Source organism: Oncorhynchus keta, chromosome 29 (genome assembly GCF_023373465.1).
Source record: "Oncorhynchus keta strain PuntledgeMale-10-30-2019 chromosome 29, Oket_V2, whole genome shotgun sequence".
NCBI classification, from domain to species: domain Eukaryota; kingdom Metazoa; phylum Chordata; class Actinopteri; order Salmoniformes; family Salmonidae; genus Oncorhynchus; species Oncorhynchus keta.
The window spans coordinates 14,565,369-14,593,334 of NC_068449.1; the positions used below are offsets into that span (position 1 = coordinate 14,565,369).

The 27,966-nt window shown below is 45.8% G+C and overlaps 1 protein-coding gene across 50 annotated transcripts; it reads right to left on the reverse strand.

Moving 5' to 3' along the window:
- Nucleotides 1-368: 368 nt before the first annotated feature.
- Nucleotides 369-27,897, reverse strand: LOC118374107 (BTB/POZ domain-containing protein KCTD3-like). 50 transcript variants are annotated; one of them, XM_052486001.1, is made up of 19 exons: nucleotides 27,772-27,897; nucleotides 26,784-26,837; nucleotides 26,489-26,534; nucleotides 26,269-26,342; nucleotides 26,096-26,154; nucleotides 25,705-25,785; nucleotides 24,145-24,294; nucleotides 16,989-17,079; nucleotides 16,799-16,883; nucleotides 16,619-16,724; nucleotides 16,371-16,486; nucleotides 16,168-16,255; nucleotides 15,833-15,949; nucleotides 8,530-8,700; nucleotides 5,703-5,858; nucleotides 4,655-4,751; nucleotides 3,214-3,407; nucleotides 2,739-2,877; nucleotides 369-2,620 (listed from the first exon to the last, which is right to left on the reverse strand). In XM_052486001.1, the coding sequence occupies exons 2-19, from the start codon at nucleotides 26,810-26,812 to the stop codon at nucleotides 1,957-1,959; spliced, it is 2,463 nt and encodes an 820-aa protein (XP_052341961.1). In that variant the 5' UTR covers nucleotides 26,813-26,837; nucleotides 27,772-27,897; the 3' UTR covers nucleotides 369-1,956. The 50 variants fall into 50 exon arrangements, with proteins under 50 accessions (XP_052341961.1, XP_052341960.1, XP_052342004.1 ...); XM_052486000.1 differs by having other exon boundaries at nucleotides 27,453-27,891; XM_052486044.1 differs by lacking the exons at nucleotides 25,705-25,785; nucleotides 26,096-26,154; nucleotides 26,269-26,342; ... (1 more) ...; nucleotides 26,784-26,837; nucleotides 27,772-27,897 and adding exons at nucleotides 24,745-24,808; nucleotides 24,873-24,936; nucleotides 25,257-25,320; nucleotides 25,577-25,645.
- Between the last annotated feature and the right edge of the window lie 69 nt (nucleotides 27,898-27,966).

Genomic DNA, 27,966 nt, shown 5'->3' on the forward strand with positions numbered 1-27,966 from the left:
TATATATATATATATATATATATATAGTTTGGATTTTGTAGGTACTGTACACTCTTCATATACAGTATAATCAGGTTGCATATTATTTAAATGTACATCTTTGTACATGTTCAATATTCCTTATTGAACATCTCTTATTGAACACCTCTGTCTAAAACAGACCTGGGTCAAATACAGTACATTCAAATACAAGGGGTGTGCTTGATTTAGAGTGTTGGGCAGAGTTTGCACTTTTGGGACTATTCCATTGGTTCCATTGTAGTGGACAAACTAAATCAAGTGCACCTCAAGTTGTATGTACTTGACCCAGGTCTGGTCCAGTGATGGGGTAGAGGATGTCTTAGGAAGGGAACTAAAGGATGGGATCCATTGATCTCTCTCTCTCTCTCTCTCTCTCTCTCTCTCTCTCTCTCTCTCTCTCTCTCTCTCTCTCTCTCTCTCTCTCTCTCTCTCCCCTATTCTCTTTCTCCATCTGAAAGCTATCGTTGGGTGACAGGAGTGACAATAATAGCAGCTATCCAACCTGTGACAACTGGACAGTCAGAACCTTTGGTCTAAGGCCTGGATTCAATCAGATGGAGCTTTAACCAGCATTTGCCGACATCCACATAGCAGCACATTTGTTATTAACCTTTATTTAACTAGGAAAGACAGTTAAGAACAAATTCTTATTTACAATAACAGCCTACACTGATCAAACCCGGACGACGCTGGGCCAATTGTGCGCCGCCCTATGGGACTCCCAATCACGGCCGGTTGTGATACAGCCTGAATGTGTTGGAGGTGTACAAGCGGTATGAGCTGGCATATCGGTGAGCGGATGCTCCTGTCACACATCAATCGCCTTCCTTATTATCCCTTTGTGTTAGAGGTTCAAAACGGCACTAGAAAAGTGCAGGCTTCTATCATGTTAAAAATAATGACTGATGTCATTGATGTGAGGCTGATGCATGTTTTCATGCTCATTTGATGGGGGATTTATGCCCACCAGTCTAATTTGAGTGATTGAACTTTAACACGGCCACATGGGATTTGTTGGGATTACAGTCTGGTGTGGTTTCGTTGCATCCAATGGCAGGTTACGCAACGAGCCTCTTGTGGATTTGACAGCTCTAACGCAGCTCCACCTCCGACACCTCCAAAACGACGCTATGCGGCTGCCAATCTGATTGAATCTGCCCTTAAGACTCTAGATCCTCTCTCCATCACAGGACAGGGGGATACGTAGATTATGGCTGATGTCAAAGAAGGCACTAAAAAATGTAATCCTCCTTATATTTAAAGAAACAATACCATGGAAAGTCACATTGATCTTCAGCGGTCTGTTTCGATCAGGAAGTACAGATAAAGTGATTTACTGTGAAGTGTTGAATTCATTCATGTCTAAAACACAACACACATGGCTACTGGCTACTGGTTTGGGAAAGTGACCACAAGGGGGAAATAAACGTATGTAGCACTTTGTTAACATGCGGTAAACTACATGCATCCAACACAAAAAGTCTGAATGATGTCATGAGGGACTATTGGAACAAACATTGGAGGTGCACCCTGGCCATGAACCCACACTCCAAGGGTGTCTCCTGGAGAGTTGGGATATGCAAAAAACACATGTCCAATTCATACACAAGTATTAATACACACTCGTACATGTATGACGTTAGAACAAATATAAGCACCCACCAAATGATTTATTATTATTAATTGTGTAGCAACCAGATACCAGCAAAGATGGAGATATATAAAGGGTTAAAGTCATGATCCTTAGGCTGCGGCACATGAGTGTTGCCTGTGAGATGAAGTTGCCCTCAGACACTGATCTAAGGCCAGTTCCTCCTAATGGTTAGGCTTGTGGAGGGTTGGCTGGTCCTAGATCAGTGTTTCGGGGGTAACTTCTACCTGAAGCTGTTGACTGACAGACACAAGGGGTGTGTCTGCATCAGAGCTGTCTTTCACTCACAGGTTGCTGTCCTGATTGGCCGGCTCGCTGCACTTCCTGCGCCGGGGGGAAGTGGAGGCCAGCTTAGTGGGGGAGGGGGAGGTGGTGGAGGAGGAGTCACTGCATCCCCCCAAGGACACCCCAGAGGACAGCGAGGAGAGCTGGGGGACGGGAGGTGCCCTCTTCCTGCCCAGAAACAACCCCCCCTCAAACCCTGCCTTCCTCCTCACCTCAGACCTAGCCTCCGCCCCTGATCCAACCCCCGCCCACTCCTCCTCCTCCGATTGGAGCCTTCGACGAATGTCTCCACCAGGGCTCTCAAGCGGTTGCCGTGGCGATTCTGTGATACCCTCAGCTGCAACGTTAGCAAAGACATTAGCGTAGGCGGCGTTAGTGGTTTGGCTAGCCCAGAGCTCCATGGCAGAGCCCCTCCTCCCAACCTCTTCTCCAGCCTCACACAGCGACCGGGTTCTGGCTTCTGTACCTGGGCGTGCCCCCTGTCCTGGAGCCTGTTCAGGGCTCTCCAGCAGGCCTTTCCCTAGGGAGAAGTTCTGGAAGTCTTTGTAGTTGTGGAAGGACTCTGTGCGCCGGGCTCGGGCCAGCAGTGGGCTCTCTCTGTAGGGTCGCAGAGCTCCGTAAGTGGCCGTCTCTGGAATGGGATCCTGGGCCTGCAGCTGGAGGCTGGAGAGATAAAGACAACGAGGGTCAGAGAAATAGATATAGACAGCATGAAAAAGACACAGTAGACAGACAAACGTGCACAACATAAAGAGTCAGACTCAGGGGTGTAGAGACTGACCTGGAGCAGGACTCTCGGAGACGGCTGGGCTGCAGCACCGAGGGGGCGGGGCTGATGTTGGGCGTGGCACAGCGGGAGGTGCTGAGGTCACACTGGTCCAATAGCTGAAGCAGCTCCTCTTCTGTTGGCCCGCCCACCTCTGTCAATCAAACACATTATAATTGATCAGTGTCAAAACAAAGTGTCAATGACTAATCAAATCAAATGTTATCTGTCAAATGCAGAGAGAAAAATATAGAAAAATAACACGAGGAATAAATACACAATGAGTAGCAATATCTTCACTATATACATGGGGTACAGGTACTGAGTCCATGTGCAGGGGTACGAGGTAATTGAGCTAGGGGTAAAGTGACTAGGCAACAGGATAGATAATAAACAGACTACAAGCCTCAGATGCATAATGTTCCTATACAAATGATTTGTTATGTTTTCACACAGACACACCTTTCCACTACACACACACTCTCCTTACCATCTTTCTTCTTCTCCTCTCCCTTGTTGGCAGTGTCTATAGCGGTGGTGAGGTCCCACATCTGAATGCTGCCATTGCCATGGCCTGTGAACAGGTACCTCCTGGGTCTAGAACCCATCCTGCTAGAACCCTCACACTCCCTAACTGTGAAACACGAGATGGTGTTCCCATCCACTGCCGCCACCTCACAGATCCTTGTGGGGACAAGCAGGACAGACCACATCAGACTGGAACAGACCGGAACTGACTGCATTCAGACCAGAACAGAGCAGCCACAGTTCTGGTAGCTCAGTGTATTTGAGCCATAGTAATAGTAAATTAATTACAATACTACAGTAATAGTAAATTAATAGTAATTTCATAGGATTTCTATGGCTGGAGCATAGTACTAGCAATACCTGGGTTATAGGTGGAATGTCTACTTGGGACCACATTTGGTGAATTTACAGTTGAAGTTGGACATTTACATACACTTAGGTTGGAGTCATTAAAACTCGTTTTTCAAGCACTCCACAAATTTCTTGTTAAACAAACTATAGTTTTGGCAAGTCGGTTAGGACATCTACTTTGTGCATGACAAGTAATTTTTCCAAAAATTGTTTACAGACAGATTATTTCACTTATAATTCACGCCTGAAGGTACCTCGTTAATCTGTACAAACAATACTACGCAAGTATAAACACCATGGGACCACGTAGCCAGACTACTGATCGTACTTTTTGGAGAAATGTCCTCTGGTCTGATGAAACAAAAATATAACATTTTGGCCATAATGACCATAGTTATGTTTGGAGGAAAAAGGGGGAGGCTTGCAAGCCGAAGAACACCATCCCAACAGTGTAGCATGGGGTGGCAGCATCATGTTGCGGGGGTGCTTTGCTGCAGGAGGGACTGGTGCACTTCACAAAATAGATGGCATCATGAGAACGGAAAATTATGTGGATATATTGAAGCAACATCTCAAGACATCAGTGAAAGCTTGGTCGCAAATGGGTCTTCCAAATGGACAATGACCCCAAGCATTCTCCCAAAGTTGTGGCAAAATAGCTTACGGACAACAAAGTCAAGGTATTGGAGAGGCCATCATAAAGCCCTGAACCTCAATCCTACAGAAAATTCACCCAACTTATTGTGGGAAGCTTGTGGAAGGCTACCTGAAACGTTTGACCCAAGTTAAACAATTTAAAGGCAATGCTACCAAATACTAATTGAGTGTATGTAAACTTCTGACCCACTGCGAATGTGATTAAAGATATAAAAGCTGAAATAAATCATTCTCTCTACTATTATTCTGACATTTCACATTCTTAAAATACAGTGGTGATCCTAACTGACCTAAGACTGGGAATTTTTACAAGAATGGATGAAAGAGCTAAATGACCATGTTTATCAGACAAGGTTATAACATCATGATATGTGTGTATAACTGATGTGTAATACCTTTTCCCAGTGGAGGAGAGGCGAACAAACAGCTTGTTGGTGATGGGGATGACCTTCTGAATAAACACCTGCTGGTCGTCTCTCTCCCCAAATGGACCTGAGGGGAGACCACACCACCCTGGATACTGGTATATAGATCCACCCGGGATACTGGGCTCTAGACCCACCCTGAATACTGGGCTCTATACCCACCCTGGATACTGGGCTCTAGACCCACCCTGGATACTGGGCTCTATACCCACCCTGGATACTGGGCTCTAGACCCACCCTGAATACTGGGCTCTATACCCACCCTGGATACTGGGCTCTAGACCCACCCTGGATACTGGGCTCTAGACCCACCCTGGATACTGGGCTCTAGACCCACCCTGGATACTGGGCTCTAGACCCACCCTGGATACTGGGCTCTAGACCCACCCTGGATACTGGGCTCTAGACCCACCCTGGATACTGGGCTCTAGACCCACCCTGAATACTGGGCTCTATACCCACCCTGGAAACTGGGCTCTAGACCCACCCTGAATACTGGGCTCTATAGCCACCCGGGATACTGGGCTCTAGACCCACCCTGAATACTGGGCTCTATACCCACCCTGGATACTGGGCTCTAGACCCACCCGGGATACTGGGCTCTAGACCCACCCCTGGATACTGTGCTCTAGACCCACCCTGGATACTGGTCTCCAGACCCACCCTGGATACTGGGCTCTAGACCCACACCTGGATACTGGGCTCTAGACACACCCCTGGATACTGGGCTCTAGACCCACCCTGGATACTGTGCTCTAGACCCACCATGGATACTGGGCTCCAGACCCACCCTGGAAACTGTGCTCTAGACCCACCCTGGATACTGGGCTCCAGACCCACCCTGGAAACTGTGCTCTAGACCCACCCTGGATACTGGGCTCCAGACCCACCCTGGAAACTGGGCTCTAGACCCACCCTGGATACTGGGCTCTTGATTTACTTTAACAATTGTCCATCCACCCCTTCCATTTACCATATCTATTCACTTTCTCCTTCCCTCCCGCTCCCCCTCTCTCACCAATGTCATTGCCTGATGAGTAGCTGCCGTGGCTCTCAGTCTCCTCCAATGAGAGGATCTTAAAGGAGGCGAGGGGGGTGGAGCCAGGCTGCGTGGAGATCATGCCTCGGAACCGCGTCACTGTCCACGTACGCACATGGTTGTTGTCCGCACACACTGAAAGGAGACAAAACACATACCCACGGACAGACAGACGAGAGACACACAATGTATATGAAACACAGCCAGACACACCCTGGAGCCAGACCCACCCTGGAGCCAGACCCACCATGGAGCCAGACCCACTCTGGAGCCAGACAACTCTGGAGCCAGACCCACTCTGGAGCCAGACCCACCCTGGAGCCAGACCCACCCTGGAGCCAGACCCACTCTGGGGCCAGACCCACCCTGGAGCCAGACAACTCTGGAGCCAGACCCACTCTGGAGCAAGACCCACCCCGGAGCCAGACCCACCCTGGAGCCAGACCCACTCTGGAGCCAGACAACTCTGGAGCCAGACCCACCCTGGAGCCAGACAACTCTGGAGCCAGACCCACCCTGGAGCCAGACCCACCCTGGAGCCAGACCCACTCTGGAGCCAGACAACTCTGGAGCCAGACCCACCCTGGAGCCAGACCCACCCTGGAGCCAGACCCACCCTGGAGCCAGACAACTCTGGAGCCAGACCCACCCTGGAGCCAGACCCACCCTGGAGCCAGACAACTCTGGAGCCAGACCCACCCTGGAGCCAGACCCACCATGGAGCCAGACCCACTCTGGAGCCAGACAACTCTGGAGCCAGACCCACTCTGGAGCCAGACCCACCCTGGAGCCAGACCCACCCTGGAGCCAGACCCACTCTGGGGCCAGACCCACCCTGGAGCCAGACAACTCTGGAGCCAGACCCACTCTGGAGCAAGACCCACCCCGGAGCCAGACCCACCCTGGAGCCAGACCCACTCTGGAGCCAGACAACTCTGGAGCCAGACCCACCCTGGAGCCAGACAACTCTGGAGCCAGACCCACCCTGGAGCCAGACCCACCCTGGAGCCAGACCCACTCTGGAGCCAGACAACTCTGGAGCCAGACCCACCCTGGAGCCAGACCCACCCTGGAGCCAGACCCACCCTGGAGCCAGACAACTCTGGAGCCAGACCCACCCTGGAGCCAGACCCACCCTGGAGCCAGACAACTCTGGAGCCAGACCCACCCTGGAGCCAGACCCACCCTGGAGCCAGACAACTCTGGAGCCAGACCCACCCTGGAGCCAGACCCACTCTGGAGCCAGACAACTCTGGAGCCAGACCCACCCTGGAGCCAGACAACTCTGGAGCCAGACAACTCTGGAGCCAGACCCACTCTGGAGCCAGACCCACTCTGGAGCCAGACCCACCCTGGATACATACAGATATATCATCATCATCATCGTTATTTTCTTATTCCGCTTCCATAATAACTAGCGCTGAGCGATTAACTGAAATGTCGGTAAATTGACCGATGTCGGTTTAATTATTTGAATTCCATTTTTTTTATTTTTTTTATTTCTGTGAGCTCAATGTGCACATTGCACACTTTATCTAGAGATAAATCAGATCAAGCCGAACTGTGTGATGTAGTAGGAAGTTGTAGTTTCCAACAGGCCAATATTCTACATAGTTTAGTGTAGAAAACGTGATAATCAACTACAATGACCATAATCCATTGCGCGCCTACGTGTCCGGTCTGTGTTTCTTTTACGCCTGCAACGGAAGAGAGAAGGATGTGAGATCAGAAGGGGATAAAGAGAGCAGTTCTACCTGAAAACACTGTACATGATCTAAGTGCATCCCACTGCTGTCTTTCCTCTTTATTATTGGCTGTAAATGATTTATTTTAAAATATACTGAACTAAAATATTATTGTAACATGCAACCCTATCAACAGCATACCATCCTGCATCCCACTGCTGGTTTGCTTCTGAAGCTAAGCAGGGTTTGTCCTGGATGGGAGACCAGATGCTGCTGGAAGTGGTGTTGGAGGGCCAGTAGGAGGCACTCTTTCCTCAGGTCTAAAAAAATATCCCAATGCCCCAGGGAAGTGATTGGGGACATAGGGTGCTGTCTTTTGGATGGGATGATAAACAGGTGTCCTGACTCTCTGTGGTCACTAAAGATCCCGTGGCACTTATTGTAAAAGTAAGGGTGTTAACCCTGGATGTCCTGGCTGAATTCCTAATCTGGCCCTCATACCATCATGGCCACCTAATCATCCCCAGCTTCCAATTGGCTCATTTATCACCCCTCCGCTCCCCTGTAGCTATTCCCCAGGTCGTTGCTATAAATGAGCATTTGTTCTCAGTCAACTTACCTTGTAAAATAAAATAAAAAGTGATTAATATTTGGTATTCAGCAGTCATAAAAATATGCCTTTATTTACTTTGAAGAACTACTAGAAAAGTTATTTTTATTGGCAGCAGCTCTATAGAGATGAGGAGTTTGAATTAAATAATAAAGTAATCAAATAAAACAAATGTAATATCCACCATTGAAATATATTATTAAAGTAATGTGAATAAATGATGGTTAATAAGTGTAATCAGTAATGGGCAGTCACTACTATCATAGGACTTTTATTAATTGTTTTATTCTGTGTTACAGCATTCAATCCACATAATGCATAGTGCATTTAATTATGTTATTATTTTTTTTATCAAAACCGAATTGAAAATCGTGATTATTTTTGTAATTAATCGAACCAAAACCGAACAGACCTCAGGACCTCAAAAACAGACCTTTTTAAAAAATAATTATCACTCAGCACTAATAACTCGGCTCAAATATATCACAATATTTCCCTTGTCCCTTCTTACCTGAGACCAGGTGTTTCTCAGAGAGCATGATCTTGGTGACAGGAGAGCGGTGGACAGTGAAGGTCTGGAAGAGCTGAGGTCCAGAGCCTACTGTCTCAGGGTGTTGGACTATAACCCTCACTGCTCCAGAACTGGTCCCATACGCCATCTCTATCCAGTTACCACTCACACCTAGGGAGAGAGGGAGCAGAGAGAACGAGAGAAACTCACATACAAAACATTAAGAACACCTGCTCTTTCCATGACAGACTGACCAGGTGAAAGTTATGATCCCTTATTGATGTCACTTGGTAAATCCACTTCAATCAGTGTAGATGAAGGGAAGGAGACAGGTTAAATAATTATTTTAAAGGCTTGAGACATGGATTGTGTATGCGTGCCATTCTTAGGGTGAATGGGTACAACAAAAGATTTAAATGCCTTTGAATGGGGTATGGTAGTAGGTGCCCAGGCACACCGGTTTTTCAAGAACTGCAATGCTGCTGAGTTTTTCACGCTCAACAGTTTCCTGTGTGAATAAAGAACGGTTCACCACTCAAATGACATCCAGCCAACTTGACACAACTGTGGGAAGCATTGGAGTCAACATGGGCGAGCATCCCTGTGGAACGCTTTCCACACCTTGTCGAGTCCATGCCCCAACAAATTGAACCAAAGGGGGGCAATTCAGTATTAGGGAGATGTTCCTCATGTTTGGTGTACCCAGTGTACACAGGCTTCAAACAGCTGAAATTACTATATTTTTGGTTATGGAAAATATATTTCACAGTGGTTTAGATGGTGCAGTGATTCTTTTCCCAATGACTGTTTGCTTTGTCACAAACTGAAATTAGGCAAAATATTATTAATTTTAGCAACCAGGAAATGTCGATTTCAGCATAGTGCACCTTTAAAACAGTTACAGAATTGAATGGCTGTGATAGGAGAAAACTGAGGACGGATCAACAACATTGTAGTTACTCCACAAAACTAACCTAAATGACAGAGTGAAAAGAAGGAGGCCTGTACATAAAATAATCTAAAACATGCATCCTGTTTGCAATAAGGCACTAAAGTAATACTGCAAAAAATGTGGCAAAGAAATTCTTGAATACTTGAATACTTTCCTGATGCACTGTATTTTTAAGCATGGTGGTGGCTGCATCAAGTTATGGGTATGCTTGATATCGGCAAGGATAAAAAGAAACGGATTAGAGCTAAGCACAGGTAATATCCTAGAGGGATACATGGTTTCGTCTCCTTTCCAAAAGACATTGGGAGAAATTCACCTTTCAGTAGGACAATTACACAAGGCCAAATATACACTGGAGTTGCTTACCAAGACGACATTGAATGTTCCTGAGTGGCCTAGTTACACTTTTGACCTAAACAGGCTTTAAAATCTATGGCAAGACTTGAAAATGGCTGTCTAACAATGATCAACAACCAACTTGACAGAGCTTGAAGAATAAAAAAAATAAAAAAATGTGCTAAAATATTGTACAATCCAGGTGTGCTCTTAGAGTCTTATCCAGAAACTCACAGCTGTAATCGCTGCCCAAGGTCATTCTAACATGTATTGACTCAGGGGTGTGAATAGTTATGTAAATTACACTGAACAAAAATATAAACACAACAATTTCACTGAGTTACAGTTCATATAAGGAAATCATAGGCCCACCCACTTGGGAGCCAGGCTCACCCACTGGGGAGCCAAGCCCAACCAATCAGAATGAGTTTTTCTCCACAAAAGGGCTTTATGACAGACCGAAATACTCCTCAGTTTCATCAGCTGTCTGGCTGGCTGGTCTCAGACAATCCCACAAGTGAAGAAGCCGGATGTGGAGGTCCTGGGCTAGTGTGGTTACACGTGGTCGTCGGTGGTTGTGAGGCCGGTTGGACGTACTGACAAATTCTCTAAAGCGATGTTAGAGGCGGCTTATGGTAGAGAAATGAACATTAATTTCTCTGGCAACAGCTCTGGTGGACATTCCTGCAGTCAGCATGCCAATTGCACACTCCCTCAAAACTTGAGACATTTTAGAGTAGTCTTTTATTGTTACGTCCGTTGTCGGAATGAGACCAAGGTGCAGCGTGGTAAGCATACATCTTTCTTTATTTTAGATGAACACCAAAAAAAAAAGATAAACGAACATAAAATTCTGCAGGCTACACAGTAACTGAACAAAAACAAGATCCCACAAACTCAGGTGGAAAACAGGCGGCCTAAGTATGATTCCCAATCAGAGACGATAGACAGCTGCCTCTGATTGGAACCATACCCGGCCAACAAAGGAATAGAAAACTAGAATGCCCACCCAAATCACACCCTGACCTAACCAAATAGATAAATAAAAAGGCTCTCTAAGGTCAGGGTGTGACAGTACCCCCAATGGTGCGCAACACCTGACTCTATGAGGGAGGTTCCGGGTGGCATCCAGCCTCGGTGGCGGCTTCGGGGTGTAGACCCTGCTCTGCTTGCTGATCTCTCCGCTTCCGTGGAACGGACCATGGATCGTCGCCAGGGGCTCCGGACCGTAGATCGTTGCCGGAGGAACCGGAGCGTAGATCGTCGCCGGAGGCCATGGACTGCCGACCGTCGCCGGAGGCTCTGGACTGCTGACCATCGCCCGAGGCTCTGGACTGCGGTCCGACGCCGGAGGCTCTGGACTGCTGACCATCGCCGGAGGCTCTGGACTGCGGTCCGACGCCGGAGACTCTGGACCGCGGACCGTCGCTGGAGGCTCCGGGCCATGGATCGTCGCTGGAGGCTTCGTGCCATGGATCATCACTAGAGGCTTCGTGCCATGGATCATCACTGGAGACTTCGTGCCATGGATCATTACTGGAGGCTCCGGGCCATGGATCGTCGCTGGAGGCTTCGTGCCATGGATCATCACTAGAGGCTTCAGACCATGGATCATCACTGGAGACTTCGTGCCATGGATCATTACTGGAGGCTTCAGGCCATGGATCATCACTGGAGGCTTCGGGCCATGGATCATCACTGGAGGCTTCAGGCCATGGATCATCACTGGAGGCTTCGGGCCATGGATCACCACTGGAGGCTTCGGGCCATGGATCATCACTGGAGGCTTCAGGCCATGGATCATCACTGGAGGCTTCAGGCCATGGATCATCACTGGAGGCTTCGGGCCATGGATCATCACTGGAGGCTTCAGGCCATGGATCATCACTGGAGGCTTCGGGCCATGGATCATCACTGGAGGCTTCAGGCCATGGATCATCACTGGAGGCTTCGGGCCATGGATCATCACTGGAGGCTTCAGGCCATGGATCATCACTGGAGGCTTCGGGCCATGGATCATCGCTGCAGGCTTCAGGCCATGGATCATCACTGGAGGCTTCGGGCCATGGATCATCACTGGAGGCTTTGTGCCATGGATCATCACTGGAGGCTTTGGGCCATGGATCATCACTGGAGGCTTCGGGCCCTGGATCATCACTGGAGGCCAGGTGCGTAGAGCTGGCACAGGACGCACCGGGCTGGAGAGACGCACTGGAGGCCTGGTGCGTGGAGCCGGCACAGGATATACTGGAGGTCTGGAGCGCAGAGCTGGCACAACGCGTCCTGGCTGGATGCTCACCCTAGCCCGGCAACTGTGGGGCGCTGGCACAGGACACACTGGGCTGTGAAGGTGCACCGGAGACACAGTGCTCAAAGCCGGCGCAGGATATCCTGGGCCGAAGAGACGCTTCGGAGACCAGGAGTGCTGAGCCGGCACAATCCATCCTGGCTGAATGCCCACTCCAGCACCGACGACACAGTCTGTGTAACCGTAAAGCATGGTGCCTGAAGGGTCACACGCTCCTTATAGCGAGTGCGGGGAGTTGGCTCTGGTCTGCAACCAGAGTTGGCTTTGGTCTGGCTCCACCAACCACCCCGTGTGCCTCCCCCAAAACATTTTTGCGGGTTGCCTCTCGTGCTTGCGTCGAGGTCGCGAACCCCGGTGTCGTCGTTGTTCCTCCCTCGCTGCCTCCTTCTGCTCCCATGGAAGGCGATCCATTCCGGCCTGGATCTCCTCCCACGTCCAGGATCCTTTACCGTCTAATATACCCTCCCATGTCCAGGATATCTGCTCCTCCTTGCCACGCTGCTTGGTCCTTTGGTGGTGGGATCATCTGTTACGTCCGTCGTCGGAATGAGACCAAGGCGCAGCGTGGTAAGCGTACATCTTTCTTTATTTTAAATGAACACCAAAAAAAAGAAGATAAACGAACGTAACATTCTGCAGGCTACACAGTAACTGAACAAAAACAAGATCCCACAAACTCAGGTGGAAAACAGGCTGCCTAAGTATGATTCCCAATCAGAGACAACAATAGACAGCTGCTTCAGATTGGGAACCATACCCGGCCAACAAAGAAATAGAAAACTAGAATGCCCACCCAAATCACACCCTAACCTAACCAAATAGAGAAATAAAAAGGCTCTCTAAGGTCAGGGCATGACATTTATTGTCATGTGTAATGATCATGCTGTTTAATCAGCTTCTTGATATGCCACACCTGTCAGGTGGTTTGGATTATCTTGGCAAAGGAGAAATGCTCACTAACATGGATGTAAACAAATGTGTGCACAATATTTGAGAGAAATAAGCTTTTTGTGCGTAAGGAACATTTCATACATTTTATTTCAGCTTATAAAACCCGGGACCAACATTTTACATGTTGCATGTGTAGCAGTATGATGTCGTTCCCCTAGATTATGCACCAAATTGCACACGAGGACCAATTCAAATAGGCCAGGTCAAGAAGGGATGTTCATAATTTGATAATAATAATAATTCAGTGTGTTTTCTTATTTAATTACAGTTGCATAGCTAATGTTATTTTTTGGTGTACAAACAATATTGTACATACATGTGATTGTAAAGGTTTTGTATATTTTGGTTTGGCCCATCGCGGGTTATCTGTATTTCCTTACCCTCTTATTGTTCTCTTTTGCCTGACCTTCGACTAGCTAGCAAGGTATGTTGTCCTTGGCTCCGAAATTGCTCAATATAAAACCGTGGTAATGTTACACAATGTGCTGTTATGCAACCATAAGTTTGTTACAATGTGGAAAAGATAACTGTTTATGTTAACAACTTTCACCAAGCTTGCTAACTAGGGTATCCATTGTAACTTGTGAGTACTTGGGACAGTGTTTGAGTGAGGATTGTGTCTAAGCACAAAAAATGTCTGCAGCACTGAATGTCCACAAAAACGCAGTGGCCTCAATCATTTTAAATGGAAGAAGTTTGGAACCACCAAGACTCTACCTAGAGCTGGTCACCCGGCCATACTGAGCAATAGGGAGAGAAGGGCCTTGGTCAGGGAGGTGACCAAAAACATGATGGTCACTCAGAGAGCTCCAGAGTTTCTCTGTGGAGATGGGAGAGCCTTCCAGAAAGACAACCATCTCTGCAGCACTCCACCAATCAAGCCTTTATGGTAGAGTGGCTAGATGGAAGCCACTCCTCACTTAAAGGTACGACAGCCCGCTTGGGGTTTGCCAAAAGGACCTTAAAGGACACTCAGACCATGAGAAACAATATTTGGAGCAATATACAAAGAGATCCTTGATGAAAACCTGCTCCAGAGCGCTCAGGACCTCAGACTGGGGCAGAAGTTCACCTTCCAACAGGACAACGACTCTAAGCACACAGCCAAGACAACGCAGGAGTGGCTTTGGGACAAGTCTGACTGTTCTTGAGTGGCCCAGCCAGAGCCCAGACTTGAACCCAATCGAACATCTCTGGGCAGAACTGAAAATAGCTGTACAGCGACGCTACCCATCCAACCTGACAGAACTTGAGAGCATCTGCAGAGAAGAATGTGAGAAACTCTCCAAATACAGGTGTGCCAAGCTTGTAGGGTCATACCCAAGAAGATTTGAGGCTGTAATCGCTGACAAAGGTGCTTCAACAAAGTACTGAGTAAAGGGTCTGAATACTTATGTAAATGTGATATTTCTATTTTTATTAGCAAAAATGTCTAAAAACTATGAGGTATTGTGTTTGGATAGATGAGGGGAAAAAGGTTTTTATTCCATTTTAGAATAAGGTTGTAACGTAAGAAAATGTGGAAAAAGTCAAGGGGTCTGAATACTTTCCGAATACACTGTATACTGTAGCATAGTAGTCTTATAATATGTTACACCAAAAATACCTCCTCAATCCTTTCTAATCTGATGCTGAATAGTGCCCAAAAAAATCCTCATGCGGCCAAAACTCAACGACGCGAGTCACTAGGCAGGATATATGCACTGAGTGAAACAAAATACAAGAAAGGCTAATAGTTTGTTAAAACCGTCTGCTTTAATTCGCTCACAAAATACTAATTCAAGTTTGGACATTTCACCAGTAAAATGAAAATTACTTTCATTCACGATTAACACGTATGATGGCCTATTTTGAAATTAGAGTTTGAAGTTTGAGGATATTAAAAAAATTAATTAATAAAGGATTTTATGTGTAGGCCTATTCTACAATGATATTCAATAGGCTACACCTGTCAGTAGGCTACACCTGTCAGTAGGCTACACCTGTCAGTAGGCTACGAACTTTGAGGAATTATGTCATAAAAAAAGTGTAAATGACGTTCCCTCACCGAAGAAAAAAGCACTGTTTGTACTTCAACTATTTGCACACTATTACAACACAGTGCATAGAGAGAGAATACGAGAGAGAGAGAGAGAATACGAAGAGAGAGAGAGAGAGAGAGAGAGAGAGAGAGAGAGAGAGAGAGAATACGTCACAAAAGATCAGAAAGGCTGAACTCAAATAATATATTTCTTTCTTTTTTAAATGTTTTATTTTACCCCTTTTTCTCCCCAATTTAGTGGTATCCAATTGTTTTAGTAGCTACTATCTTGTCTCATCGCTACAACTCCCGTACGGGCTCGGGAGAGACGAAGGTTGAGAATCATGCGTCCTCCGATACACAACCCAACCAAGCAAGCTGCACTGCTTTTTACCACCAACCTGGATGCGTCGGAGGAAACACCGCGCAACCTTGGTTAGCGTGCACTGCGCCCGGCCCACCACAGGAGTCGCTGGTGCGCGATAAGACAAGGATATCCCTACCGGCCAAGCCCTCCCTAACCCGGACGACGCTGGGCCAATTGTGCGTCGTCCCACGGACCTCCCGGTCGCGGCCGGTTGCGACAGAGCCTGGGTCTCTGGTGGCACAGCTGGCGCTGCAGTACAGTGCCCTTAACCACTGCGCCACCCGGGAGGCCCAAATAATATATTTCAGTTGGTGTGTGTGCATGCATGTACGCATGCGTGTTTGAGAATGTATCTGTGTATGTACTCACTGGTCTTGGGTGTGAAGTAGACACTGAGGGCAGTTATGGCATCGTCAGATGGGTCGTGGTACAGTTCTGTCACCAACAGATCATTATCCTTCATCCTCAAAGGAAACTTCTGCATGTCTGTGTGTGAGTGAGTGAGTGAGTGAGTGAGTGAGTGAGTGAGTGAGTGAGTGAGTGAGTGAGTGAGTGAGTGAGTGAGTGAGTGAGTGAGTGAGTGAGTGTGAGAGAGAGAGAGAGAGAAAAGAGAGAGAGAGAGAGAGAAAAAGAGAGAGAGAGAGAGAATATGAAACCAAGAAGGGCTGGGGTCAATTCCATTTCAATTCAGGAAGTGTGTGTACCTATATAGTAGATGGATCCATTGTTGCAACCCAGAAGCAGGAAGGAGCCAGCTGTGTCACAGCTGGTGATGGGAGCTACATCTTGCACCTGATGGAGAGAAAAGAAAGGGTTAAACTCTCTCCCTTTCTCATACACACAATGTCAAACACATACATACCCACTTCCAATGACACACAGCCACACACACCCTATGTATTACTACCTGCCAATGCTGTGTGACAGCGTTCCAGACCCCCACCTTCCCCATGTGACTGGTGGCCACTAGCTGGTTTCCAATGAAGAATAGATGATCTACTGGTACACCCAGACTAAACACACCTAGAGAGAGCGAGGGATAGATAGAACAGAGACAGAGAGAAAGGGGGAGCGAGAGAGAGGAGGGGATAGAGTGAGTCAATAACACACACACAAACATGTCTCTCTTTCACAATCTCTCAAACACCCCCCTACCTATCTCATTGCCGCTCCCTCCGTCCTGGATGCTCCAGAGGATGATGTTGCTATCGGAGGCGGCTGCCACCATCTTGTCCTTATCGCCATGGGGACCGCCTACCACCTTAAAAATAATACATATGATAGATAACGCAACTGTCAGGACAATCCCTTGTGATTATAGCAGTACAACAGTACCTTGGCGTTGAGAGCGATTCTCTCAATGGACCAGTCCAGATAGGGGCTAGAAAACACCTGCTGCCACCCTGATGACTCCTTTATCCTGGAGTGGAGAATACACACACGTTAGTACACACACTCCAGATTCATAATCTATCAATAATATCAACTCTGAGTGGATGGATCCAACTACAAAGGCCAGAGTTACCTGTAACAGATGACAAAGTGTGCATAAGCCACTACGATCCAGTTATGATGTCCAGCTACAATCAGCACCTTCCTAGGATCCACCACAGCACCTGGAAACATAACATAGTACTTTCAATAGTACTTGACTAACTGCCTGGACACACACAGTGCTGTACAATGTACAGGTAACTGTACAGAGTATATTGTATATAGCACAAAGTATATTGAAAGCAGGTGCTTTCACACAGGTGAAAATATCATCCCATCATGCTTAGAGTTGAGTATAAAAATGCTAGGCAGGCCATTATTTTGGCTACCATGGCTATGCCCCCACAGAATGACAATGTCACTAATTGTTTGATGAGCATGAAAACGATGTAAATCATCTGTCACGGCGCCTGAGACAGCATTTTCCACCACCTTCAACAAAACACCAAATGATGGATTTTCTCATGGAAGAATGGTGTCACTTTATTTTGTCAGTTACCTGGTTTGGGTAGGCCGGTGCTGGTACCATTTTCCCCTACTTTTTATGCTAGACATGCGCTGTACATTACCATGATTGCGCAATAGTGCTTACGAATGCAATGTGATTTTTAAGTCTGTACATGACCATGTAAAATGTATTTGGGTGAGGGTGTCAACAAAATGTTGTGTCATCAATATAATTCATGGAATAATTCAGTTCTGTGCGTACTACACTAAGAGCCCTGTCATGGTCTCTGACCAGCTTAAACCGGCTGTGGCTCTAACACACACACACACACACACACACGCACACACGCACGCACACACACACACACACACACACACACACACACACACACACACACACACACACACACACACACACAATCTCAGAACTAGGTTAACTGGGAGCTTTTGACTCTGGTGCTTCTTACCCCCATCCAGACTGTGTCATGTTAACTCCAGCTGTAACGCAGCCACACACACACAAACATGCACACACCAAGGTTTCCGTTGGGAAAGTGTGGCGCCGGACATTTGCCGGCACCATTTTAATTTACTGGACATTTGAGACATTGACCAGACCCATACGCATTGGATGCGTCACCTGGTTAGGGTGTCCACCCACGGTGCAAAGAATGATGTAAATCTCATTTAGAATATGTAAATTCATATTAACAGAACATGCAAGGCTAGGATACAATGATATGCGGTCCTTACCTAATTCTGATGTGCACTTTGAACATGTTAGAATAACTGTCCACATATGCTTTTCCTCATCCAACAAGACAAGTAGCAAAACAACTAACTTATGTCAATCTACTATAGTAGAAAGGTTTAGGCTACCTATTCTATTGGTCAGCTTTTTAAGAAAGAAATAGCCTATTCCAAACAGACTCTGGGACAGTTATAGACAGATCCCAAATTCATACAACCAGTAGGCCTAGGCTACATAAACAAACAATACCTTTTAAAAGCAATGAGTCTGATGCAACAGATCAGAACTTTTAGCTTAAAATGTTGATAAACTATTATTTTATTCACATATTAAACATATACACACAAGGCAGGAGGCTACGCGTGAATGTTCGTTCCATAATGCAATTAGCGGGACAACATAGTTGTCAAAATGGCACTGCCCATGCGAGCGGTTTCATGTGACAGAGATGAAAATATTTGTTATAAATTTAGAAAGAGAAGATCTAATAGGCTACTTTGAAGCAAGTTAAGACATGCCTCATAATACTGTATTAAAACATTCAGGTTTCAAACAATTAAATGCATGTTTTTAAAATGCATACTGCCTCCAGCACACTGTAAAGTGGTGTGTGACGCGCTGATGAAGCCTGCTTTCCATTGCTGATTGATGCCACGTTCAAAACAACTGGGAACTCGGAAATTTCAGACTTCCGAGCGTTCAAACCAACTGAGAAAAAAACGAGCTCCGAATAGGAAAAATCTTTTTGAACGGTCATCCAACTTGGAATTTCAACTCGGAAACTCTGGCCTCTTTCTAGAGCTCTGACTTTCCAAACTAATTACAACTCGGAAACTCTGGCCTCTTTCTAGAGCTCTGACTTTCCAAACTAATTACAACTCGGAAACTCTGGCCTCTTTCTAGAGCTCTGACTTTCCAAACTAATTACAACTCGGAAACTCTGGCCTCTTTCTAGAGCTCTGACTTTCCAAACTAATTACAACTCGGAAACTATGGCCTCTTTCTAGAGCTCTGACTTTCCAAACTAATTACAACTCGGAAACTCTGGCCTCTTTCTAGAGCTCTGACTTTCCAAACTAATTCCAACTCGGAAACTCTGGCCTCTTTCTAGAGCTCTGACTTTCCAAACTAATTACAACTCGGAAACTATGGCCTCTTTCTAGAGCTCTGACTTTCCAAACTAATTACAACTCGGAAACTCTGGCCTCTTTCTAGAGCTCTGACTTTCCAAACTAATTCCAACTCGGAAACTCTGGCCTCTTTCTAGAGCTCTGACTTTCCAAACTAATTACAACTCGGAAACTCTGGCCTCTTTCTAGAGCTCTGACTTTCCAAACTAATTACAACTCGGAAACTGTGGCCTCTTTCTAGAGCTCTGACTTTCCAAACTAATTACAACTCGTAAACTCTGGCCTCTTTCTAGAGCTCTGACTTTCCAAACTAATTACAACTCGGAAACTATGGCCTCTTTCTAGAGGTCTGACTTTCCAAACTAATTACAACTCGGAAACTCTGGCCTCTTTCTAGAGCTCTGACTTTCCAAACTAATTACAACTCGGAAACTCTGGCCTCTTTCTAGAGCTCTGACTTTCCAAACTAATTACAACTCGGAAACTCTGGCCTCTTTCTAGAGCTCTGACTTTCCAAACTAATTACAACTCGGAAACTCTGGCCTCTTTCTAGAGCTCTGACTTTCCAAACGAATTACAACTCGGAAACTCTGGCCTCTTTCTAGAGCTCTGACTTTCCAAACTAATTACAACTCGGAAACTCTGGCCTCTTTCTAGAGCTCTGACTTTCCAAACTAATTACAACTCGGAAACTCTGGCCTCTTTCTAGAGCTCTGACTTTCCAAACTAATTCCAACTCGGAAACTCTGGCCTCTTTCTAGAGCTCTGACTTTCCAAACTAATTACAACTCGGAAACTATGGCCTCTTTCTAGAGCTCTGACTTTCCAAACTAATTACAACTCGGAAACTCTGGCCTCTTTCTAGAGCTCTGACTTTCCAAACTAATTCCAACTCGGAAACTCTGGCCTCTTTCTAGAGCTCTGACTTTCCAAACTAATTACAACTCGGAAACTATGGCCTCTTTCTAGAGCTCTGACTTTCCAAACTAATTACAACTCGGAAACTCTGGCCTCTTTCTAGAGCTCTGACTTTCCAAACTAATTACAACTCGGAAACTCTGGCCTCTTTCTAGAGCTCTGACTTTCCAAACTAATTACAACTCGGAAACTCTGGCCTCTTTCTAGAGCTCTGACTTTCCAAACTAATTACAACTCGGAAACTCTGGCCTCTTTCTAGAGCTCTGACTTTCCAAACTAATTACAACTCGGAAACTCTGGCCTCTTTCTAGAGCTCTGACTTTCCAAACTAATTACAACTCGGAAACTATGGCCTCTTTCTAGAGGTCTGACTTTCCAAACTAATTACAACTCGGAAACTCTGGCCTCTTTCTAGAGCTCTGACTTTCCAAACTAATTACAACTCGGAAACTATGGCCTCTTTCTAGAGGTCTGACTTTCCAAACTAATTACAACTCGGAAACTCTGGCCTCTTTCTAGAGCTCTGACTTTCCAAACTAATTACAACTCGGAAACTCTGGCCTCTTTCTAGAGCTCTGACTTTCCAAACTAATTACAACTCGGAAACTCTGGCCTCTTTCTAGAGCTCTGACTTTCCAAACTAATTACAACTCGGAAACTCTGGCCTCTTTCTAGAGCTCTGACTTTCCAAACGAATTACAACTCGGAAACTCTGGCCTCTTTCTAGAGCTCTGACTTTCCAAACTAATTACAACTCGGAAACTCTGGCCTCTTTCTAGAGCTCTGACTTTCCAAACTAATTACAACTCGGAAACTCTGGCCTCTTTCTAGAGCTCTGACTTTCCAAACTAATTCCAACTCGGAAACTCTGGCCTCTTTCTAGAGCTCTGACTTTCCAAACTAATTACAACTCGGAAACTATGGCCTCTTTCTAGAGCTCTGACTTTCCAAACTAATTACAACTCGGAAACTCTGGCCTCTTTCTAGAGCTCTGACTTTCCAAACTAATTCCAACTCGGAAACTCTGGCCTCTTTCTAGAGCTCTGACTTTCCAAACTAATTACAACTCGGAAACTATGGCCTCTTTCTAGAGCTCTGACTTTCCAAACTAATTACAACTCGGAAACTCTGGCCTCTTTCTAGAGCTCTGACTTTCCAAACTAATTACAACTCGGAAACTCTGGCCTCTTTCTAGAGCTCTGACTTTCCAAACTAATTACAACTCGGAAACTCTGGCCTCTTTCTAGAGCTCTGACTTTCCAAACTAATTACAACTCGGAAACTCTGGCCTCTTTCTAGAGCTCTGACTTTCCAAACTAATTACAACTCGGAAACTCTGGCCTCTTTCTAGAGCTCTGACTTTCCAAACTAATTACAACTCGGAAACTCTGGCCTCTTTCTAGAGCTCTGACTTTCCAAACTAATTACAACTCGGAAACTCTGGCCTCTTTCTAGAGCTCTGACTTTCCAAACTAATTACAACTCGGAAACTCTGGCCTCTTTCTAGAGCTCTGACTTTCCAAACTAATTACAACTCGGAAACTATGGCCTCTTTCTAGAGCTCTGACTTTCCAAACTAATTACAACTCGGAAACTCTGGCCTCTTTCTAGAGCTCTGACTTTCCAAACTAATTACAACTCGGAAACTCTGGCCTCTTTCTAGAGCTCTGACTTTCCAAACTAATTACAACTCGGAAACTCTGGCCTCTTTCTAGAGCTCTGACTTTCCAAACTAATTCCAACTCGGAAACTCTGGCCTCTTTCTAGAGCTCTGACTTTCCAAACTAATTACAACTCGGAAACTCTGGCCTCTTTCTAGAGCTCTGACTTTCCAAACTAATTACAACTCGGAAACTCTGGCCTCTTTCTAGAGCTCTGACTTTCCAAACTAATTACAACTCGGAAACTCTGGCCTCTTTCTAGAGCTCTGACTTTCCAAACTAATTACAACTCGGAAACTCTGGCCTCTTTCTAGAGCTCTGACTTTCCAAACTAATTACAACTCGGAAACTATGGCCTCTTTCTAGAGCTCTGACTTTCCAAACTAATTACAACTCGGAAACTCTGGCCTCTTTCTAGAGCTCTGACTTTCAAAAATAATTACAACTCGGAAACTCTGGCCTCTTTCTAGAGCTCTGACTTTCCGAACTAATTACAACTCGGAAACTCTAGCCTCTTTCTAGAGCTCTGACTTTCCAAACTAATTACAACTCGGAAACTCTGGCCTCTTTCTAGAGCTCTGACTTTCCAAACTAATTACAACTCGGAAACTCTGGCCTCTTTCTAGAGCTCTGACTTTCCAAACTAATTACAACTCGGAAACTCTGGCCTCTTTCTAGAGCTCTGACTTTCCAAACTAATTACAACTCGGAAACTATGGCCTCTTTCTAGAGCTCTGACTTTCCAAACTAATTACAACTTGGAAACTCTGGCCTCTTTCTAGAGCTCTGACTTTCCAAACTAATTACAACTCGGAAACTCTGGCCTCTTTCTAGAGCTCTGACTTTCCAAACTAATTACAACTCGGAAACTCTGGCCTCTTTCTAGAGCTCTGACTTTCCAAACTAATTACAACTCGGAAACTCTGGCCTCTTTCTAGAGCTCTGACTTTCCAAACTAATTACAACTCGGAAACTCTGGCCTCTTTCTAGAGCTCTGACTTTCCAAACTAATTACAACTCGGAAACTCTGGCCTCTTTCTAGAGCTCTGACTTTCCAAACTAATTACAACTCGGAAACTCTGGCCTCTTTCTAGAGCTCTGACTTTCCAAACTAATTACAACTCGGAAACTCTGGCCTCTTTCTAGAGCTCTGACTTTCCAAACTAATTACAACTCGGAAACTATGGCCTCTTTCTAGAGCTCTGACTTTCCAAACTAATTACAACTCGGAAACTCTGGCCTCTTTCTAGAGCTCTGACTTTCCAAACTAATTACAACTCGGAAACTCTGGCCTCTTTCTAGAGCTCTGACTTTCCAAACTAATTACAACTCGGAAACTCTGGCCTCTTTCTAGAGCTCTGACTTTCCAAACTAATTACAACTCGGAAACTCTGGCCTCTTTCTAGAGCTCTGACTTTCCAAACTAATTACAACTCGGAAACTCTGGCCTCTTTCTAGAGCTCTGACTTTCCAAACTAATTACAACTCGGAAACTCTGGCCTCTTTCTAGAGCTCTGACTTTCCGAACTAATTACAACTCGGAAACTCTGGCCTCTTTCTAGAGCTCTGACTTTCTGAACTAATTCCAACTCGGAAACTATGGCCTCTTTCTAGAGCTCTGACTTTCTGAACTAATTCCAACTCGGAAACTCTGGCCTCTTTCTAGAGCTCTGACTTTCTGAACTAATTCCAACTCGGAAACTCTGGCCTCTTTCTAGAGCTTTGACTTTCCGAACTGAAGATCACTGACGTCATGATTTGACCTCGTATTTTCCCAGTTGTGTTGAAAGCACCACAAGATGCTGCAGGAGCTCAGCGTGGTCAAACAGATTTTCTACTCAAAGGCTCTGCATTTGTATGCTGTACACGTGTGATAAGATAAATAACAAATATACTGTGCACACAAGCCAATTTAATTATATACAATTATGCAAATGACCTATAGACCGATAAGCATGACTAGTCAAATGTATTTCCATAGACTGGTATTTCCATCAGTGAATAGGCTAAAATGTATTATTTCGCCCCAATTTTATTTATCGGCTTTTCTAAAAACATTTTTGGGGGCAAAAGTCGGCAATTTCAGGCTAACGGAAACCCTGGCACACACACACACAGCCCATCTCCTGACCAATGGTAGGACGGAGTATTCTTATTGCTCATTAAACAGGCACACAGTGTTCTAATGAGTCTGGAGAGTAGAACAGCCAGCTCCAGCCCTGCTCCATTCCTCATTACACACATCCTTGTTTTTGAACCCTTAACTGCCCCCCTTCTTACCCAGTCTGTGTGGCGCCTCGGCTCCAGGGGGTCCGGGAAGGGAGGTGTGGGGGGGGCAGGTTTGGGGGAACCCCCCTTCTGCTCCGCTAGGACCAGGCCGATCCTCAGCGGCAAGGCCAGAGGCTGCAGGGGTGGGGCTGGAGTTACGGGCTGGGAGAAGCACATTCTTTAATCCACCAATCAACCAACTAATTCATGAAACAATAGATCAAATTCTACATTACTAACACATTTTTATAAATGTCAAAGATACCAAAAGTACAACTAACACTAGAAAGAGCGTCACTAGAGCACTTATATTTCCCTTGTAAACAAACAGAGGAATAGAGAGAGAGTACAATGTCCTGTAATTCACCTGTGCCAGAGGATGCAGAATTCTAGGTAAGAGGAGTTGTGGGAATACAGTACCTGGAGGGGGAAGGTATCCATGGAACAGAACACTGCCACAGGACGAACGTTCTATATACAGTACCTGGAGGGGGAAGGTATCCATGGAACAGAACACTGCCACAGGACGAACGTTCTATATACAGTACCTGGAGGGGGAAGGTATCCATGGAACAGAACACTGCCACAGGACGAACGCTCTATATACAGTACCTGGAGGGGGAAGGTATCCATGGAACAGAACACTGCCACAGGACGAACGCTCTATATACAGTACCTGGAGGGGGAAGGTATCCATGGAACAGAACACTGCCACAGGACGAACGTTCTATATACAGTACCTGGAGGGGGAAGGTATCCATGGAACAGAACACTGCCACAGGACGAACGTTCTACATACAGTACCTGGAGGGGGAAGGTATCCATGGAACAGAACACTGCCACAGCACGAACGCTCTATATACAGTACCTGGAGGGGGAAGGTATCCATGGAACAGAACACTGCCACAGGACGAACGCTCTATATACAGTACCTGGAGGGGGAAGGTATCCATGGAACAGAACACTGCCACAGGACGAACGCTCTATATACAGTACCTGGAGGGGGAAGGTATCCATGGAACAGAACACTGCCACAGGACGAACGCTCTATATACAGTACCTGGAGGGGGAAGGTATCCATGGAACAGAACACTGCCACAGGACGAACGCTCTATATACAGTACCTGGAGGGGGAAGGTATCCATGGAACAGAACACTGCCACAGGACGAACGCTCTATATACAGTACCTGGAGGGGGAAGGTATCCATGGAACAGAACACTGCCACAGGACGAACGCTCTATATATAGTACCTGGAGGGGGAAGGTATCCATGGAACAGAACACTGCCACAGGACGAACGCTCTATATACAGTACCTGGAGGGGGAAGGTATCCATGGAACAGAACACTGCCACAGGACGAACGCTCTATATACAGTACCTGGAGGGGGAAGGTATCCATGGAACAGAACACTGCCACAGGACGAAGGCTCTATATACAGTACCTGGAGGGGGAAGGTATCCATGGAACAGAACACTGCCACAGGACGAACGCTCTATATACAGTACCTGGAGGGGGAAGGTATCCATGGAACAGAACACTGCCACAGGACGAACGCTCTATATACAGTACCTGGAGGGGGAAGGTATCCATGGAACAGAACACTGCCACAGGACGAACGCTCTATCTCCTCACACAGCAACAACCTCCTCACTGAAGACAGACACCGCAACACAAGAGACAGATATTCAGAAATACTTCAGAAACCAAACATAATTATGCCACCAAATCAGCACTTCGTGTCAGGAAAGTAGTTTTATATTGTATATTTTATATAGGTAGTATACTGTATCTGATAGGTAAGTGGACAAGGGAAAACTATAAAGTGATTATTATTTGTGTTTTTCCTCAGATTAGCTAAAGACATGAAGTGAGAAATATAGCAAATAAATAACTATGTAATACCATAGTAATACCAGATAGTAGCATAGTAATTGTTCAATTTAGCGCATGGAGGCCATACCTAATGGCGTTATCCCATAAAACTCAGCTTCATGGCGGAGAATGTTAATGTTTACCCCCCTACGAAGAGAAGAGAACATCAGTCAAGACCTAACCTGGCCCAATATGCTTCCCCGTAATGTAGACTATATACACATATTGACCTTGTATGTAAGGAGGGTCAGGTATTCTTACCTTAAGTCTAACTCTTTGGTTCGAAGGAAATTCAAGATGGGCGCAAAGGCTGTTGGGTCCCTGTCAATAAATATCTAGAGGACAAGAGGGACATTTAGAATCATGTTGTTTTTCTTTTTTTGGGGGGGGGGTAAATACCATTGGTACAGTAATATCACTGTATAAAAGAGCATAAGAGAGTACATCTGTGGAATGTTTAGTAGAAAGACTCAGAACTCACAGCTCCAGTTTCATCCAGTAGAGATGATATTCTCCCACTCAGCAAACTGAAACACACCCAGGCACATACACACACTTAACCTCTTGCTCTAGTTAGCCATAAAAAGCTAATCTCAGCTTTCGCTCTGGCTTTATCTCAACTGTGGGGCAATCCTGTAGTCCTAACGCTTTTTGATACACTGTACATTATCAAAATGGATTCGCTGGGAGATAAACATGAAGTGAACTGGGTCACCTTTCCAGAGCTGTAGCCAGATCACATCTTAGCAGAGATAGAGATGTGTGGATTGACCCACCTTGAAAATAAAGAGTCTGGGATCCACATGAGAGTCTGTCTAGATGTGCTGAACCTGAGGAAGGAGAGGATATACCTAAGATCAAACCGACTCAGACATATCATGACAACGCAAAATGAATGAGATTCAATAACAGTGGATTGTAATTGTACAATACTATTTTTCATGAATTCTCATAGGTTTTCACGTGTTTCATCATATTCATCCAGAGAGATACACAAGCCCAGGTGTAGGATATCACATATTGTATTCCTATATCCAAGCCAAGGTGGGATCATGTTACAGATCAATACACATACATTATGGAAAGTGTTTAATGTGGGATATCATGCTTGGGTAATTCATATGCTGCTGCTAACACATATGTGACTGGAACACCGTCAATAATTTGGGCAATTTACTAGACATTGTTCAGACATATCCTAAAATACGTTTTGCAACAATGTAAACACGCCTTGACAATGCGGGCGAGTGTGTTGCGTGCTTTTCGTGCATTTTATCGCAGCCCGAATTCCATGTTATCGTCTGCGACATCATATCAAACTAAAAAGAAACGACCAAGCCGTCTGTCTGCCTGTCCGAGTCTGTTAATACTATCCTGCCCTCCCTGAGAGCAAGCACATTGGCAGTTCTTTTAGACTGAATTGGTCAATTTAAACGATGTAATACCGTGTCCCACCAACGTTCAGTTGGATAATTTCTCCCATCCCAGATGTTAAATTGTTGCCATTCGCGGCCATGTTTCCACCCCGTCCCGTGCGCGTGGGTTACTCGTAGCCAGCAGAAGCTGTCGTTTCCAGTACGTTGTAGCAATCTCCAGTTTCCCCACTTCGGCTCCTCGCTCCCCCGCGTCCTTCCAAGCCTCCATAAAAATATTTCACTTCCAAACAGCAACTGCAATTCTCCCTGCATACATAACCTAGCATAAACTACAGCTATGTGTAACCTTGTGGTAATGGACAGGCGCGTCTAATTTTGCTGTATTCACCGATATACTGGTTCCTATAGATCCATGTGTGATTTTAGTGGCGTGTATTTTAGTGTCTGGTCCGTTTTCTGTCTCGTGCGGTGACTCGATGCTGTGACCTTCTTAGATGAGGTATAATGGCGGTTGGCATCCAATATGTTGCATTACCGCCCCCAACTGAACTATAGTATAAATCCATTACACGTTGTAATACAT